The 18,546-nt window shown below is 45.8% G+C and overlaps 1 protein-coding gene across 2 annotated transcripts in view; it reads right to left on the bottom strand.

The window, feature by feature from the left end:
- klhl14 (kelch-like family member 14) overlaps positions 1 to 18,546 on the bottom strand; it is a 220,675-nt gene that overhangs the window by 108,698 nt on the left and 93,431 nt on the right. For both annotated transcript variants that reach the window (XM_043688270.2, XM_043688269.2), the window contains exon 3: positions 765 to 886. In XM_043688270.2, coding sequence (XP_043544205.1) covers positions 765 to 886 — 122 coding nt within the window. The remainder of the gene's footprint in view (positions 1 to 764; positions 887 to 18,546) is intronic.

The raw sequence follows: 18,546 nt of genomic DNA, 5'->3' as shown, positions 1-18,546 counted from the left end.
AAGTTTTAAAAACTGTCTGTTTGATCAAAATGAAATCCCAAGCAATTGAAAAGGAGAAATTTCCAGGTAAAAGTGATGAGAACTTTAAGGACCAGAAAACAAGCAATAAATTGTATATTTGACAAATAAACATTTAAGTCATACATTTACAATTTAACAAATATTATGCCTTCATCCTAGTTCTGCATTTGGATTATTTTTTAATCCACATTTCCAAGCCTCTTTTTTCACAAGTCCAGAAGTAAAATTACGGACCTCACAAAATTAAGGTGTTTTAATCAGAATACAGAGATCATTCCCTCCCTTCTATGCCAGACTTTGGCACTGTTATTGTTTTTCTCAAGCAGAACAATAAGCAGCAAATTGTTGCAAATTGATGATCGAAGTTTACCATCATTTAAGCAGGACTGTCTTCTCCTTTAAGGATCCCTGCTATGTCATATTTCAGACAAGATCAATCAGTCAGGAGTAACAATTGTTTAAAAAACACAAATCTGAATTAATGAAAAGAGAAAAGGGTTCACAACAGCAGTGTTTGGCTCAGAAACATATCAGTTCAATGGAAAAAGTGACTGTATATTGTTATTCAGCAGACAAATGAATGGTATTGTAAGTCAATTGATGAAAGTATAAGTGAGACAGACAGAGAGACAATTAGTGTAATATCCCTTACTTCAACATCAGAGACTCTCCTCAACAATGATGTACCATTCCTATCATCTAAACTCAGAGATTAATGGAAATGTTTTCTGGGCCACACCTACTTGTAAGGATTTTCCATGTCTTTTTTTCTTCATCGTAATACTGAACTAAGTTGCTTGGAAGTCGGTCTGGACCTGGAGGCAATCCACCAACCAGTAATAAAAGTTTCTTACTGGAGCGAATCCTGCAAAAAGGATCCAAAGGAAATTGAAAACACTTTATTATGCAAAATTACCATATCTTATGCAAAGCAATCTGAGCGCATTTTTAAAATTACTACTCCCTTACTAAAGTCTCCGTCTGGTCTAAACTCATCACACATCCAGTTTTGAAACAGACTTGGAATGTTCTTCATGTTTCTAGTTTCACGGTTTCTGAACAAGACACAAATATCTTAATTCTCTGTTAATTTTAATCTTTCCCATCTTTTCATCCAGCATGTGACTCCACAGCCACCATCAAGCACTCAAAGTAGTCAATAATCATGTATGGATCCCAATAATCAGTATTGAAATCTGGTCAATTCTGGGGCATTCATATCTTGTTTTCATTCAAAATAAAAACAGAAAGTTCTGGAGAAACTCAGCAAAACTCAGAAAGTAACAAAATAAAAAGAAATAAGGAGGGAGAAGATTAAATATGAGAGTAAGCTGGCCAGTAATATGAAGGAAGACTGTAAGAGTTTCTGTCAATATATAAAGGGCAAAAGAGAAGCAAAAGTGGATTGCTGGAAAATGATGCTGGAGAGATAGTAGTGGGGAACAAAGAAATGACTGAAGAACTGGATAATTACTTCATTTCATGATTGAAGACAGGAGTAATTCAAGAGAGTGAGGAAGCAGAACTGAGTACAGTGGCCATCACTAAGGAGAAGGTACTAGAAAAACTGAATCACCTGGACCAGGTGGACCACACCCAAGAGTTCTAAGGGAGATAGCTGAAGATATAGCGGAAGCTTTACTGGTGATCTTTCAGGAAATCACTGCAATTAGGGAGGGTCCCATAGGATTGGAAAATCACTAACGTAACACCCCTGTTTAAAAAGAGAGTAAGGCAAAAAATGGGAAATTACAGACCAATTAGCCCAACCTCGGTCGTGGGCCATTGTGAAGGATGAGATTTCTGAATACTTGAAAATGTATGGTAAAATAGGGCAAAGTTAGCATGGTTTCATCATGGAGAGGTCATGCCTGACAAATCTGCTAGAATTCCTTCAGGACGTAATGAGCAGTTTAGACCAAGGAGAGCCAATGGGTGTTATCTACCTGGATTTCAAGAAGGCCTTTGACAAGGTGCCGCACAGGAGGCTACTGAGTAAGTTAAGGGCCCATGGTATTAGTAGCAAGGTGCTAGCATGGATAGAAGCTTGGCTGTCTGGCAGAAAGCAAAGAGTGGGAATGAAAGGGTCATTCTCAGGATGGCAGCCAGTGACAAGTGGTGCTCGGCAAGGCTCAGTGTTGGCCCCACAACTTTCACTTTATACATTTACGATCTCGATGGAGGAACTGGGGACATTGTGGCTAAGTTTGCAGATGATACAAAGACAGGTAGAGGGAGAGATAGCATTGAGGAGGTGGGGAGGCTGCAGAAGGATTTTGACAGGTTAGGAGAGTGGGAAAAGAAGTGGCAGATGGATTACAATGTGGGAAAGTGCGAGATCATGCACTTTGGTATGAAGAATAGAGACATGGACTATTTTCAAAATGGGGAGAAAATTCAGAAGTCTGAAGTGCAAAGAGGCTTGGGAGTTCTAGTCCAGGATTCTCTCAAGGTAAACATGCAGGTTGAGTCAGTAGTTAGGAAGGCAAATGTAATGATGGCATTTATTTTGAGAGGACTGGAATATAAAAGCAGGGATGTACTTCTGATGCTCTATAAGGCCCTGGTCAGACCACATTTGGAGTATTGTGCACAGTTTTGGGCCTCATGTCGCAGGAAGGATGTATTGTCCTGGAGCATGTTCAGAGGATGTTCATGAGAATGATCCCAAGAATGAAAAGCTTAACATATGAGGAATGTTTGAGGACTCTGGGCTTATACTTGACAGAGTTTAGAAGGATGAGGGGAATCTAATTGAAACATACAGAATACTGAATGGCCTGGACAGAGTAGATGTTTGGAAGATGTTTCCATTGGTAGGAGAGAGTAGGACCTGAGGGCATAGCCTTATGGTAAAAGGAAGATCTTTTAAAACTGAAATAAGGAGAAACTTCTTTAGCCAGAGAGTAGTGAGTCTCTGGAATTCATTACCTCAAAAGGCTGTGGAGGCCAAGTCATTGAGCAAATTTAAGACTGAGATAGATAGGTTCTTGAGTATGAAGGGGATCAAGGGTTCCAGGGAGAAAGCAGGAGAATGGGGTTGAGAAACGTATCAACCATGATTGAATGGTGGAGCAGAGCCAATGGGTCGAATAGCCTAATTTCTACTCCTATGTTTTATGGCGTTATGGATATTGGTGCCCATTGTAACACTCCCTGTCCAAGATGTTTCCTCAGCACAGTCTAGCAAATGATCTGGGCCCCTCTGTTTGCATTGGCTCAGCAACCCTTTGTCAACACCAGTTAAGCAATCAGGGATTACCAAAATCAAATTCTTAAAATGAATTCTTTTTAAATTACTTTTGCTATAAGAGCATTCATTGTTAAGGTTTTGAATACATTTTCATATGCAACAAAGAAAAGTCATTACTCAAGCCACGATTCTACCACCTTCCATGGTTTTGCACAACATTGGCTTTGTTACATGCTTGGAATCCAGTTTGGCAACTAAAAGATGCAAGTGTGAGAAAGGTATTATAAATTAAGACTCTGGAGCCATTTGCAAACCTTCAGTTTCCTGCCCTTAAGATATAACAGCAGTACAATTGAAAAATAGATAGGCCCTTGAATCTGGCATTAATCTATACTATATGGAAGCACAGAGATGTACAGCACAGAAACATACTCTTTGGTCCAATTCATCCACACCATCCAGATATCCCAAAATAATCTAGTCCTATTTACTAGCATTTGGCCCATAACCCTCTAAAGCCGTCCTGCTCATGTACCCATCTAGATGTCTTTTAAATGTTGTAATTGTACCAACCTCCTTCACTTCCTCTGGCAGCTCATTCCATACACTTACCACTCTCTGTGTGAAAATGTTGCCCCTTAGGTCCCTTTTATACGTTTCTCCTCTCACTCTAAACCTATGCTCTCTAGTTCTGGACTTCTCACCTCTGTGTGAAAAAAATTGCCCCTTTGGTCCCTTTCAAATCTTTCCCCTCTCACCTTAAACTATGCCCTCTAGTTTTGTACTCCCCTACCCTGGGGAAACAGCCTTGGCTATTCACCCTATCCATGCTCATAATTTTATAAACCTCTGTAAGAGCACCCTTCAGCTGCCAATGCTCCAGGGAATGTTAGCCTCTTCAGTCCCACCCCATAGCTCAAACCCTCCAACACTGACAATATCCTTGTGAATCTGTTCCAAACTTTTTCAAGTTTCACAACATCCTTCCTCTACCTAGGAAACCAGAACTGAATGCAATAATTCAAAAGTGCCCTAACCAATGTCCTGTACAACCACAATAGGACCTCTCAAATCCTAAACTCAATGCACTGGCCAATAAATGCAAGTGTACCAGTGCTTTCTTAACTATCCAGTCTATTTGTGACTCTACTTTCAAGGAACTACAATCCAAGGTCTCTTTGTTCAGCAACACTGCCCAGGACCTTTCTCTTAAGTGTACAAGTTCTGTCCTGATTTGCCTTACCAAAATGCAGTACCTTACATTTATCTAAATTAAACCCCTTCTGCCACTGCTCAGCCCATTGGCCCATCTGATCAAGATCCTGTTCTACTCTGAAATAACCTTCTTCACACTCCACTCCATCACCAATTTTTGGTATCATCTGCAAACCTACTAACCATTCCTCAGATACTCATATCCAAATAATTTATATAAATTACAAAATGCAGTGGATCTCAATAATGATCCTTGGGGTACATTGCTTGTCTCAGACGTCCAGTCCAAAAAGCAACCCTTCACCACCCTCTGTCTCCTAGCTTCAAGCCAATTTTAAATTCAAATGGCTACTTCTCCCTGGATCGAACCTTGCTAACCACTCTACCATGCGGAACCTTGTCAAATGCCTTGCTGAAGCCCATATAGACAACGTCTATAACTTCATTAATCTTCTCAGCCACTTCTTTAAAAAACTCAATCACGTTAGTGAGACATGATTTCCCATGCACAAATCCATGTTAATCAGTCCTTGCCTTTCCAAATACATGAAAATCTTGTCCCTCAGAATGCCCTCCAATAACTTACCCATCACTGACATCAGGCTACCGTTCCCTCGTTTTTCCTTACCACCTTTCTTAAATAATGGCACCACATTAGCCACCCTCCAGTCTTCAGGCACTTCACCCATAGCTATCAATGATATAAGTATCTCATCAGGGTGCCTAACAATCACTTCTCTAGCTTCCCACAAAGTCCCAGGATACATCTGATCAGGTCCCGGGGATCTATCCACCTTTACGCATTTTAAGACATCCAGAATCTCCTTCTGTGTAATGTGGACACTTTTCAAGATATCACTATTTGTTTCTCCAGGTTCTGTAGCCTACATATCCCTTCACACAGTAAATACTGATGTAAAATACTCAGATTAGTATCTCACCCATCTCCTGCTGTTCAACACATGCATGTCTCAAGACCATGAATAAATACTAGCAGGGTAACATAGCACCAGATTGTAACTGACTTGTGTGCATAGATGTGTTTGACATATAGCCTGCTGTAGTGCAACATGTAAAAATCTAGTTTTCTTTTCTCAGTTCCAATTATACTGAATTGTACTATAGCATCAATTAAATTACTATCAAAAATGTTGATACCTGTTAAATTCAGAAACACCATTGCGTTTGAATTATCATATTTTTGAAATAAATGTTAGTGATGTGTGATAGTGTAAAATGGTTGATGGTGAGTAACAACCTTAATTTAGATTTCTTTTGATTTCTATTTCCATTGAAATTGATAAATTAGGATCCATGCAAAATAGGTTGTGACTCACAGGGTGGAATTTAATGTTCTTCTCTCACAATGAGTTTAGAAGGACGGGTATTCAAATCAAGGTGGAGGCATGGTAGATAGTAACCCAGCCACTTTCATATTTCTGTCCTAATTATTTCTAGTAAGGCAAGGCTCATGAATGACTTCTCTCCTCTATTGCCAAATCATGACCATAAGTGAATATTTAGTGTCCACTTAACAGCCTTGTCCTGCCACTGCTGGTTTTCAACCAGTTAAAGGTGAACCATTCACCACCCAAGAAGCTGAAAAGCAAACTTCAGTGACTGATCAAGAAACCTGGCATCAGAATGAGGGGGGGTCACTGAAAGCCACCCTCCTTCACAATTCCCACCCTCCATTCCTCATGCATTTCCCCATGCTGTCCTCACTGCTGAGAGTCTGGTAAGTGTATTGTCAGCAGTTACCACCACTTCCCCAATAGCACTGTCTGTAATGAGCTGCTGCTGCTTTCAGTTTGGCTAACTGTCCTTTGGGGTGTGGTGAGTCAGGAAGTTCCAGGGAAGACTTTCCCAAAAGAGTTGAGGCAGGATTTTACCTGTCTTCCAGTCAGCTGAAGAGATCCCATTGCCTGGATTAACTGCCACTATCACTCATTTAACACCATCACACAAGATATATGATGCATAACTTTTTTATTTAAAATCATTTCCCTCATATATTTTCCAGGTCTTTTATCTTGCCATCTAATTCAAGCATTAGGAAACACATTATGGTCAACACAAGAGAATACCTCAATCATATCTTCCATCTTTTAGTATGAGCTGGCATTTTTAGCTAATTATGGATGCACTTCTAAATCCTGCCATTTAGTAATTCAAAACATCAATGTACTGCTTCAGTACACTGTATCAACACTGTTCTTCAAACAAATATTTTGACAATTATTTTTGTTTAGTTACATGAAGATGAACTCCCTGCAGACATTTGTCAGTTTACTTTATAAGAAATTATACTTGACATCAGATGAAAATGAAGTGACATCTTAAATTGAAAAAGAAATGTTGCAAATACACAGCAAGTCAACAGTATCCGAGAGAGAGAGAAAAACAGCTAATGAGTGGAATCTTGTGGAGGTGATGGGGCCTTGGCTGTCAGCTGGAGAGCTCACATCGTATCACCTCTTTTTGAGAAGATCTGCCTCTTGTGCCAATCAAGGTCTCACCAGGCTAGAAGCGGGCACAGCCCTGTGATCAAGGACATCACCAGTAGAATCTTATTCACCTGAAAAATCGGAGGCCAGCAGCTCTTCTGTACCCAGTGGTGCCACTGAGAGAGTGGTGACTGTTTGCTAACATGACTCCCACTGGAGGCCTGAGATTTAGCAGGGTCTGAGGCAGAGGCAAGTGATGGTAGACTTTGCGTGTAGGACTGGTAGCATGAACAGGAGAGGCTCTCAACAACACCCTTCCTTCCTGATGCTCATTTTTTGATCAAGCATGAAGTGTACCTCATTGAAGGGCTTCTTGGGAGACTGCAAGCAAACACACCAGAGTATATTCATTGTGTTCCTTCACTCCCATCCACTGATACCAATATCAACAGAATCAGGCCCATTAATTATGCAATGATTACGTATTTAAGGGCCTCTCTTGATGGTAAAAGCATGAAGGCTATCCCAGGGCTTGCCTGTCACCAACATAAATGAGGTGGAGGTAAGAAGGTGGACAGTACCCATTCTGTACCTTTCCACCTGATTAAATGTCCACCCCCAACATTAAAGTCACAAGGGAAAGCACAATATTCCTCCCAACTTTTCAGTCTGCTCCTATATGTGTTTCCAGACCTGCTAAGCTTTTCTTGTATTTCCTCTTCTAAACATAGATTTCTAATGTCTGCAGCATTTTCTGTTTCTAAGAAGTGCTGACTTTTCTGTTTTGAAAGTTGGTGGCAGGTTTATCAGGAGCAGTGCCAAAGGTACAAATGTGGGCAATATCATAATTCTTTTCCTTATCAGAACAAACGTAATTCAACAAATGACCTTCAAGTTAGCAAAGCCCTTGTCATCAACAGTTAATGTCAAAGTAGGTTTCTGTCAAACTCAGTTTCAATTATCATGAGAACATTTCAGATTTAGACTGCTGTTACTGCTCTCTTATTTTAAACTTTTTGTGTTGAAAATATGATTCTAAAGCACAATGCCACAGCATCACTCTGAAAGTAGCAGTAGTTCATTTAAACATTCTTTTAATCTTTTGATAACGGGTCAATAATTGGGCTTAAGGCAAGTAGTGATTCCTAACCCTTCCTCATACAGAAGCACTTGGACAACTCTTTACCAAACACTTTAAAAGCACTACCAAGACTGGGAATATGTGGTAGTTGATAGTTTACAGCATGTGAGGAGCTGGATTTAGTGCTGGGGGGCCCTGTGTGATCACATGAGAGATTACTCATTCCATTGTTACTGGAGGGAATGCTGAAATCCATTTTGTCAGTGATGGGAATAAGCTGATGTGGGAAACCCACTTACTGGCTAATTTGTTTCATTACTGAGCGACTTAAAGGACATTATCTATTAACCCAACAGAATATAGGGATTTGTAAATACTTAATTTGATACACGGGTGTTTTTACTGATGGTGTTACTTCTTTAAAAAAGAGGCACAATACAGCTCATGATTTCTCTGAACTCTCATTTTTTTTTGTTCTGTACATGCTAAAGGCAGCAGCTCCCCAGGGATTTTTACTTTCAAAGGCACCTCAGGCCCAATCAAGTGGCCCCATATCGGGAAGAGGAATTGTCTTGGCCCTGGAATTTGGGCCAGGCATTCACTCAGCCTGTTGCCCATGACACAACCCCCTTGTCAGTAACACATCGCCAGCCCACAGGCTCTAATCCACTTCAGTCCTGTCATTCCAGGAACCCTGCAGTGACCTCACTGTATGAGCAGTAGCAATTTCCCTCCCTCTGGTGCTCCTAGAAACAGAGAGCTCTCAGTGTCTGATTACCTGGCAGCTGTACGTAATTGAGATTTCCTGGAAAAGGCCGGCCACTGGCCAATTAATCTGAGAGACACTTCGTTTAACTGGGATTCCTTCAATGAAGTAACATAGGTTCCGTAACCAGTGAGCAAGATGTACCAGGGAAAATTACATCCAGTCCCAGATCTTAGTGTTCTACAGTGGCTATTACGAGATATTTCATGAAGGTATCTAAATGCATTTATTCGTTTTTGATTGAAATAGCAATCAAAATTACTTTCTTAATGTTCAGGTCTCAATGATGTTGTTATAATTAAAAATGGATTCAGAAAACAAGATTAGTTGGCTTTGTTATAAAGCAATAGTTCCCTTCTCATGCGATCTCGCGTTCAAAGAAAAGTTTGCAATAGGCACCTCATTTAAACTAATGGGATCAGAATCACGTTATAGCAAATACAAGTAAGGAAAGTTTGCGTTCTGCAAATAACAGTTTAAAATCTTCAATTGTATTAAAGCCAATTCCTGTTGAAGAAACGCGTTATAGCAGAACCAACTGTATTAGTATTCAAACATTCAGCACTTCTCTGGAGACAAACAATCAAAATTGTGGTCGAAGCAGAAACATCTTCAGTTACTTACTCCGACTCAAAATCATCCTCTCTGATCCATTCATTAATTTCTTTTCTGACTTTGCAATGATTAATAAGTTACAATAAAGTTGATTACACAAGTAAACTCCTCACTGTCTTTGGTGGTTACTGTATATTGAGCAATTTGTTAACATTTCACAACTTGGGATGATCGAGATTTCATGGCTCTGTACCTGTAGGAATGGCCTTTTTTTTAAATCCCCACACTACCGCCTAACTGCGGTAGTGCTTACTTTTCTCCCCAGCACCCATGTTGTGTGTGTGCAGGTGTGAGACACAGTGAAAGACACAAGGTGTACAAATCTTTATTCAGTTTCCACCACCAGGAAGAAAGGAAACACCCGAGTGGCCAGTGACAAGCAGTGCCCTTCACATCAAAGGGCAATACTGTGTGATCAAACAGTGAAGGGGAGAGCAGGGATTAAATCAAAATAGAATTGGAGTGGGAAATAATGCACTCCACTCCCTGCGGCGCCCACCTCTCCCTGAACAACTCCAAGGACACCCGGGCTCTAACGTAACCGCGGAAGAGGGGCAGACAGTCAGCCCTAACGACCCCCTCCATGGCCCCTGCCTGGGCCTGTTTATGGCCAGTTTGGCCAGGCCCAGGAGCAGACCCACGAGAAGGTCTTCAGACCTGCCCTCCCTCCTCCGTACCGGGTGCCCGAAGATCAGGAGCGTGGGACTGAAGTGCAGCCAAAAACAGAGGAGGAGGTTTTTGAGAAAATCAAAAAGGGAGTGCAAACGCCCACACCCAATATATACATGGTCCACGGACTCCACAGCGCCACAGAACAAGCAGTTGGGCTGGGAGTCCGTGAACCACCGCAATCTGCGGTTGTAGGGGACTGCTGCGTGCAGCACCCTCCACCCCAGATCCCCGAGAGAAAGGGGGAGGACTCCCACATAGAGAGCCCTTCACTGGGGATCCCCACCGCCCGGTGGCAAATGGGCACGCCAAGGCGTGTCCGGACGGTGTAGAATGGCCTTTTTTAATTGCCAACTGATGTTTTCATGTCTATTTTTCACGGTTTTGTCTAAATTTTGCGATCAGATTCAGCAAACTCCATCAGGAAGCTGAGTTGTGAATCTTACAGATTCACAGGACTTTCTGCTGTCACTAATGGAAAACATGAAGGTGGGAAGGACATTTTAATAGCTGGAGTTGTTTTGTATTTGAACCACATCACTTTTTGCCTCTGTCTGAATTAATCTCTGGTCAGATATTAGCCCATGATTAATTGAGGCTAATAAGTGCCCAAGTAAGGATCTATTAAGACACTTATCCCATGTTCAAGCCCAGGTGTCCTTGGAGAGGAGAGCACGTGGTGTTTATTAATACCCTTGATACCTTTAGAGAGGGATAAGCATTGTTGGGGGGTGGAGTGCTTTATTTCCCCCTCCCCCTCCAATTCCACTTTAATTTAATCCCTACCCTCCCCCTTCACTTTTTTCACATAAGCATTGCCCCTGTTGGGCTTTGCTTGTTACTGGTTCACTAGCCACAAGGGTGTTTTCCTGGTGTGGAAATATTGAATAATGTTTTTATACAAGGTGTCTTCACTGTGTCACTGCACTTACACACACACACACGTACTGTGGGGAAAAAAATGAGCACCACTGCTGTGTAATGATTAGATTTAGATTAGATTAGATTACTGACAGTGTGGAAACAGGCCCTTTGGCCCAACAAGTCCACATCGACCCGCCGAAGCGTAACCCACCCAGACCCATTCCCCTACATTTACCCCTTCACCTAACACAACGGGCAATTTAGCCAGGCCAATTACCTAACCTGCACATTTCTTTTGGATTGTGGGAGGAAACCGGAGCACCCGGAGGAAACGCAGGCAGACACGGGGAGAATGTGCAAACTCCACACAGACAGTTGCCTGAGGCAGCAGTGCTACCCACGGTGACACCATGCAAAGAAGGCAATTCAGAATCACCTAATTTCAGGAAAAAGGGGAAAAAAGGACTTAACCCTTTGCCATTGCAACCACATGGGTTTAATGTGTATTTCACCAGTTTCCCCATTTCCTCTCCCCCGACATTATCTCAGTGCCAAGCCTCTAACACAGCACTGCCCACTTTTACTTTCCATCACCTTGCCCACCTATCCGCTCCACCCTCCCCTCGGACCTATCGCCATCTCCTCCACTTCCATCTAACCTATCGCCTTCTCCTCCACCTCCATCTACCCTATCGCCTTCTCCTCCGCCTCCATCTCCATCTATGCTATCGCCTTCTCCTCCACCTCCATCTAACCTATCGCCTACTCCTCCACCTCCATCTACACTGACGCATTCTCCTCCACTTCCATCTAACCTATCGCCTTCTCCTCCACCTCCATCTACCCTATCGCCTTCTCCTCCACCTCCATCTCCATCTATGCTATCGCCTTCTCCTCCACCTCCATCTAACCTATCGCCTACTCCTCCACCTCCATCTACACTGATGCATTCTCCTCCACCTCCATCTAACCTATCGCCTTCCCCTCCACCTCCATCTACCCTATCAGCTTCTCATCCACCTCCATCTACCCAATCGCCTTCTCCTCCAACGCCACCTAACCTATCGCATTTTCCTCCACCTCCATCTACCCTATCGCATTTCCAGCCACCTCCATCGACCCTATCGTCTTCTCCCCCACCTCCATCCTCCCTATTGCCTTCTCCTCCACCTCCCTCTACCCTATCACATTCTCAGCAACCTCCAACTACCCTATCGACTACTCCTCCACCTCCATCTACTCTATCGCATTCTCAGCCATGTCCATCTTCCCTATCACCTTCTCCTCCACCTCCATCTACCCTATCGCATTTTCAGCCACCTCCATCTACCCTACCCTATCGCATTCTCCTCCATCTCCATTTACCCTATCGCCTTCTCCTCCACCTCCATCTAACTTATCGCCTTCTCCTCCACTTCCATCTACCCTATTGCATTCTCAGCCACCTCCATCTAACCTATCGCCTTCTCAGCCACCTCCATCTACCCTATCGCCTTCTCCTCCACCTCCCTCTATCCTATCGCATTCTCAGGAACCTCCATCTACCTTATCGCCTTCTCCTCCACCTCCATCTACTCTATCGCCTTCTCATCCACCTCCATCTCCTTGAGCGCGTTCTCCTCCATCTCCATCTAACCTATCGCCTTGTCAGCCACCTCCATCTACCCTATCGCCTTCGTCTCCACCTCCATCTACCCTATCGCATTCTCCTCCACCTCCACCTACCCTATTGGCTTCTCCTCCACCTCCATCTACCCTATCGCATTCTCCTCCTCCTCCATCTACCCTACCGCTTTCTCAGCCACCGCGATCTAACCAATTGCCTTCTCCTCCTCCTCCATCTACCCTATCTCGTTCTCCTCCAGCTCCATCAACCGTATCACCTTCTCCTCCACCTCCATCTACTCCATCGCCTTCTTCTCCACCTCCATCTACTCTATCACCTTCTCCTCCACCTCCATCAAACCTATCGCCTTCTCCTCCACCTCCATCTACCCTATCGCATTCTCAGCCACCTCCACCTACCCTATCACCTACTCCTCCACCTCCATCTACCCTATCGCCTTCTCCTCCACCTCCACCTACCCTATCGCCTTCTCAGCCACCTCCATCTACCCTATCACCTACTCCTCTGCCTCCATCTATCCTATCGCCTACTCCTCCACCTTCCATCTACTCTTTCGCATTCTCAGCCACCTCCATCTTCCCTATCGCCTTCTTCTCCACCTCAATCTACCCTATCGCCTACTCCTCCACCTCCATCTACTCTATCGCATTCTCAGCCACCTCCATCTAACCTATCGCCTTCTCCGCCACCTCCATCTATCCTATCCTATTCCACTCCACCTCCATCTACACTATCGCCTTCTCCTCCACTTCCAACTACTCTGTCGCATTCTCAGCCACCTCAATCTAACCTATCGCCTTCTCCTCCACCTCCACCTACCCTATCGCATTCTCAGCTACCTCAATCTATCCAATCGCCTTCTCCTCCACTCCATCTACTCTATCGCCTTCTCCTCCACCTCCATCTAACCTATCGCCTTCTCAGCCACCTCAGTCTACCCTATCGCATTCTCCTCCGCTTCCAACTACCCTATCGCTTTCGCGTCCACCTCCATCTACTCTATCGCATTCTCAGACACCTCCATCTAACCTATCGCCTTCTCCTCCATATCCATCTACCCTATCGCATTCTCCTCCACCTACGTCTACCCTATCGCATTCTCAGCCACCTCCATCTACCCTATCGCCTACTCCTCCACCTCCATCTACCCTATCGCCTTCTCCTCCACCTCCATCTACCCTATCGCCTTCTCCTCCACCTCCATCTACCCTATCGCCTACTCCTCCACCTCCATATACCCTATCACATTCTCAGCCACCTCCATCTACCTTATCCCCTGCTCCTCCACGTCCATCTACCCTATCGCCTTCTCCTCCACCTCCATATACCCTATCACATTCTCAGCCACCTCCATCTACCTTATCCCCTGCTCCTCCACCTCCATCTACCCTATCGCCTTCTCCTCCACCACCATCTACTCGAGCGCATTCTCCTCCATCTCCATCTAACCTATCGCCTTGTCAGCCACCTCCATCTAACCTATCGCCTTCTCCTCCATCTCCATCTACCCTATCGCATTCTCCTCCACCTACGTCTACCCTATCTCATTCTCAGCCACCTCCATCTAACCTACCGCATTCTCCTCCACCTCCATCTACTCTATCGCATTCTCAGCAGCTTCCATCTATTCTATTGCCTTCTCCTCCACCTCCATCTACCCTATCGCATGCTCCTCCTCCTCCATCTACCCTATCGCATTCTCCTCCACCTCCATCTACTCTACCGCTTTCTCAGCCACCTCGATCTAACCAATTGCCTTCTCCTCCACCTCCATCTAACCCATTGCCTTCGCCTCCTCCTCCATCTACCCTATCACCTTCTCCTCCACCTCCATCTACTCTATCGCCTTTTCCTCCACCTCCATCTAACCTATTGACTTCTCATCCACCTCCTTCTGCCCTATCGCCTTCTGCTCCACCTCCATCAAACCTATCGCCTTCTGCTCCACCTCCATCCACCCTATCGCATTCTCAGCCACCTCCACCTACCCTATCGCCTTCTCCTCCACCTCCATCTACCCTATCGCATTATAGCCACCTCCACCTACCCTATCACCTACTCCTCCACCTCCATCTACCCTATCGCCTTCTCCTCCACCTCCACCTACCCTATCGCCTTCTCAGCCACCTCCATCTACCCTATCACCTACTCCTCCGCCTCCATCTATCCTATCGCCTACTCCTCCACCTTCCATCTACTCTTTCGCATTCTCAGCCACCTCCATCTTCCCTATCACCTTCTTCTCCACCACAATCTACCCTATCGCATTCTCAGCCACCTCCATCTACCCTACCCTATCGCCTTCTCTTCCACCACCATTTACCCTGTCACCTTCTCTTCCACCACCATTAACCCTGTCACCTTCTCCTCCACCACAATCTAACCTATCGCCTTCTCAGCCACCCCCATCCACCCTATCGCATTCCACTCCACCTCCATCTACGCTATCGACTTCTCCTCCACATCCATCTAACGTATTGCCTTCTCAGCCAACTACATATACCCTATCGCATTTCCCTCCACCTCCATCTAACCTATCGCCTTCTCCTCACCCTCCATCTACTCTATCGCATTCTCAGCCACCTCAATCTATCCAATCGCCTTCTCCTCCACCTCCATCTACTCTATCGCCTTCTCCTCACCCTCCATCTACTCTATCGCATTCTCAGCCACCTCCATCTAACCTATCGCCTTCTCCTCCATCTCCATCTAGCCTATCGCCCTTCTCCTCCACCTCCATCTACTCCAATGTGTTCTCAGCCACCTCCATCTTCCCTATCGCCTTCGCCTCCACCTCCATCTACCCTATCGCCTTCTCCTCACCCTCCATCTACTCTATCGCATTCTCAGCCACCTCCATCTACCCTATCGCCGTTTCAGCCACATCCATCTACCCTACAATATCGCCTTCTCCTCCACCTCCATTTACCCTGTCGCCTTTTCCTCCACCTCCATCTAACCTATCGCCTTCTCCTCCCCCTCCATCTACTCTATCGCATTCTCAGCCACCTCCATCTAACCTATCGCCTTCTCCTTCACCTCCAACTACTCTGTCACATTCTCAGCCACCTCCATCTATCCAATCGAATTCTGCTCCACCTCCATCTACCCTATTGCCTGCTCCTCCAAATCCATCTACCCTATCGCCTTCTCCTCCACCTCCATATACCCTATCGCCTGCTCCTCCACCTCCATCTACCCTATCGCCTCCTCCACCTCCATCTACCCTATCGCCTTCTCCTCCATATCCATCTACTCTATCGCATTCTCAGCCACCTCCATCTAACCTATCGCCTTTTCCTCCACCTCCATCTACCCTATCGCCTTCTCCTCCACCTACATCTACCCTATCGCCTGCTCCTCCAAATCCATCTACCCTATCGCCTTCTCCTCCACCTCCATATACCCTATCGCATTCTCAGCCACCTCCATCTACCTTATCCCCTGCTCCTCCACCTCCATCTACCCTATCGACTTCTCCTCCACCTCCATCTATTCGAGCGCATTCTCCTCCATCTCCATCTACCCTATCGCATTCTCCTCCACCTACGTCTACCCTTTCGCATTCTCAGCCACCTCCATCTACCCTATCGCCTTCTCCTCCACCTCCATCTACTCTATCGCGTTCTCAGCAACCTCCATCTATTCTATTGCCTTCTCCTCCACCTCCATCTACCCTATTGCATTCTCCTCCTCCTCCATCTACCCTATCGCATTCTCCTCCACCTCCATCTCCTCTACCGCTTTCTCAGCCACCTCGATCTAACCAATTGCCTTCTCCTCCACCTCCATCTAACCCATTGCCTTCTCCTCCTCCTCCATCTACCCTATCACCTTCTCCTCCACCTCCATCTACTCTATCACCTTCTCCTCCACCTCCATCTACTCTATCGCCTTCTCCTCCACCTCCATCTAACCTATTGAATTCTCAGCTACCTCCTTCTGCCCGATCGCATTCTCCTCCACCTCCATCTACCCTATCGCCTTCTGCTCCACCTCCATCCACCCTATCGCCTTCTCCTCCACCTCCATCCACCCTATCGCATTCTCAGCCACCTCCATCTACCCTATCGCCTTCTCCTCCACCTCCATCTACCCTATCGCATTCTAGCCACCTCCATCTAACCTATTGCCTTATCAGCCACCTCCACCTACCCTATCACCTACTCCTCCACCTCCATCTACCCTATCTCCTTTTCCTCCACCTCCATCTACCCTATCGCCTTCTCAGCCACCTCCATCTACCCTATTGCATTCTCAGCCACCTCCATCTACCCTATCACCTACTCCTCCACCTCCATCTACCCTACCCTATCGCCTTCTCTTCCACCACCATTTACCCTGTCACCTTCTCCTCCACCACCATCTAACCTATCGCATTCTCAGCCATCTCCATCTAACCTATCGCCTTCTCAGCCACCTCCATTCACCCTATCGCCTTCTCCTCCACCTCCATCCACCCTATCGCATTCTCAGCCACCTCCATCTACCCTATCGCCTTCTCCTCCACCTCCATCTACCCTATCGCATTCTAGCCACCTCCATCTAACCTATTGCCTTCTCAGCCACCTCCACCTACCCTATCACCTACTCCTCCACCTCCATCTACCCTATCTCCTTCTCCTCCACCTCCATCTACCCTATCGCCTTCTCAGCCACCTCCATCTACCCTATTGCATTCTCAGACACCTCCATCTACCCTATCACCTACTCCTCCACCTTCATCTACCCTACACTATCGCCTTCTCTTCCACCACCATTTACCCTGTCACCTTCTCCTCCACCACCATCTAACCTATCGCATTCTCAGACATCTCCATCTAACCTATCGCCTTCTCAGCCTCCCCCATCCACCCTATCGCATTCCACTCCACCTCCATCTACGCTATCGACTTCTCCTCCACATCCATCTACTCTATCGCATTCTCAGCCACCCTCCATCTATCCTATCGCCTTCTCCTCCACCTCCATCTACTCTAATGTGTTCTCAGCCACCTCCATCTACCCTATCGCCTTCTCCTCCACCTCCATCTACCCAATCGCATTCTCAGCCACCTCCATCTACCCTATCGCCTTTTCAGCCACATCCATCTACCCTACGATATCGCCTTCTCCTCCACCTCCATTTACCCTGTCGCCTTCTCCTCCATCTCCATCTAACCTATTGCCTTCTCCACCACCTCCAACTACTCTGTCACATTCTCAGCCACCTCCATCTATCCAATCGAATTCTGCTCCACCTCCATCTACCCTATTGCCTTCTCCTCCACCTCCATCTACCCTATCACATTTTCAGCCACCTCAATCTACCCTATCGCATTCTCCTCCGCCTCCATCTACCCAATCGCTTTCTCCTCCACCTCCATCTACTCTATCGCATTCTCAGACACCTCCATCAAACCTATCGCCTTCTCCTCCATCTCCATCTACCCTATCGCATTTTCCTCCACCTACGTCTACCCTATCGCATTCTCAGCCACCTACATCTAACCTATCGCCTTCTCCTCCACCTCCATCTAGCCTATTGCCTTCTCCTCCATCTCCATCTACTCTGATGTATTCTCAGCCACCTCCATCTACCCTATCGCCTTCTCCTCCACCCCCATCTACCCTATCGCCTTCTCCTCCACCTCCATCTACCCTATCGCCTGCTCCTCCACCTCCATCTACCCTATCGCCTTCTCCTCCACCTCCATCTACCCTATCGCCTTCTCCTCCATATCCATCTACTCTATCGCATTCTCAGACACCTCCATCTAACCTATCGCCTTCTCCTCCATATCCATCTACCCTATCGCATTCTCCTCCACCTACGTCTACCCTATCGCATTCTCAGCCACCTCCATCTAACCTATCGCCTTTTCCTCCAACTCCATCTAACCTATCGCCTTTTCCTCCACCTCCATCTACCCTATCGCCTTCTCCATATACATCTACTCTATCGCATTCTCAGACACCTCCATCTACCCTATCGCCTGCTCCTCCAAATCCATCTACCCTATCGCCTTCTCCTCCACCTCCATATACCCTATCGCATTCTCAGCCACC

The sequence above is a fragment of the Chiloscyllium plagiosum genome, unplaced genomic scaffold (genome assembly GCF_037043375.1).
Source record: "Chiloscyllium plagiosum isolate Xiang-an unplaced genomic scaffold, Cpla_swu_hap1 HiC_scaffold_4, whole genome shotgun sequence".
In the NCBI taxonomy this organism is placed as follows: Eukaryota; Metazoa; Chordata; class Chondrichthyes; order Orectolobiformes; family Hemiscylliidae; genus Chiloscyllium; species Chiloscyllium plagiosum.
The sequence above is the reverse complement of the archived record's forward strand: the minus strand, read 5'-3'. Positions and strand labels throughout refer to the sequence as shown.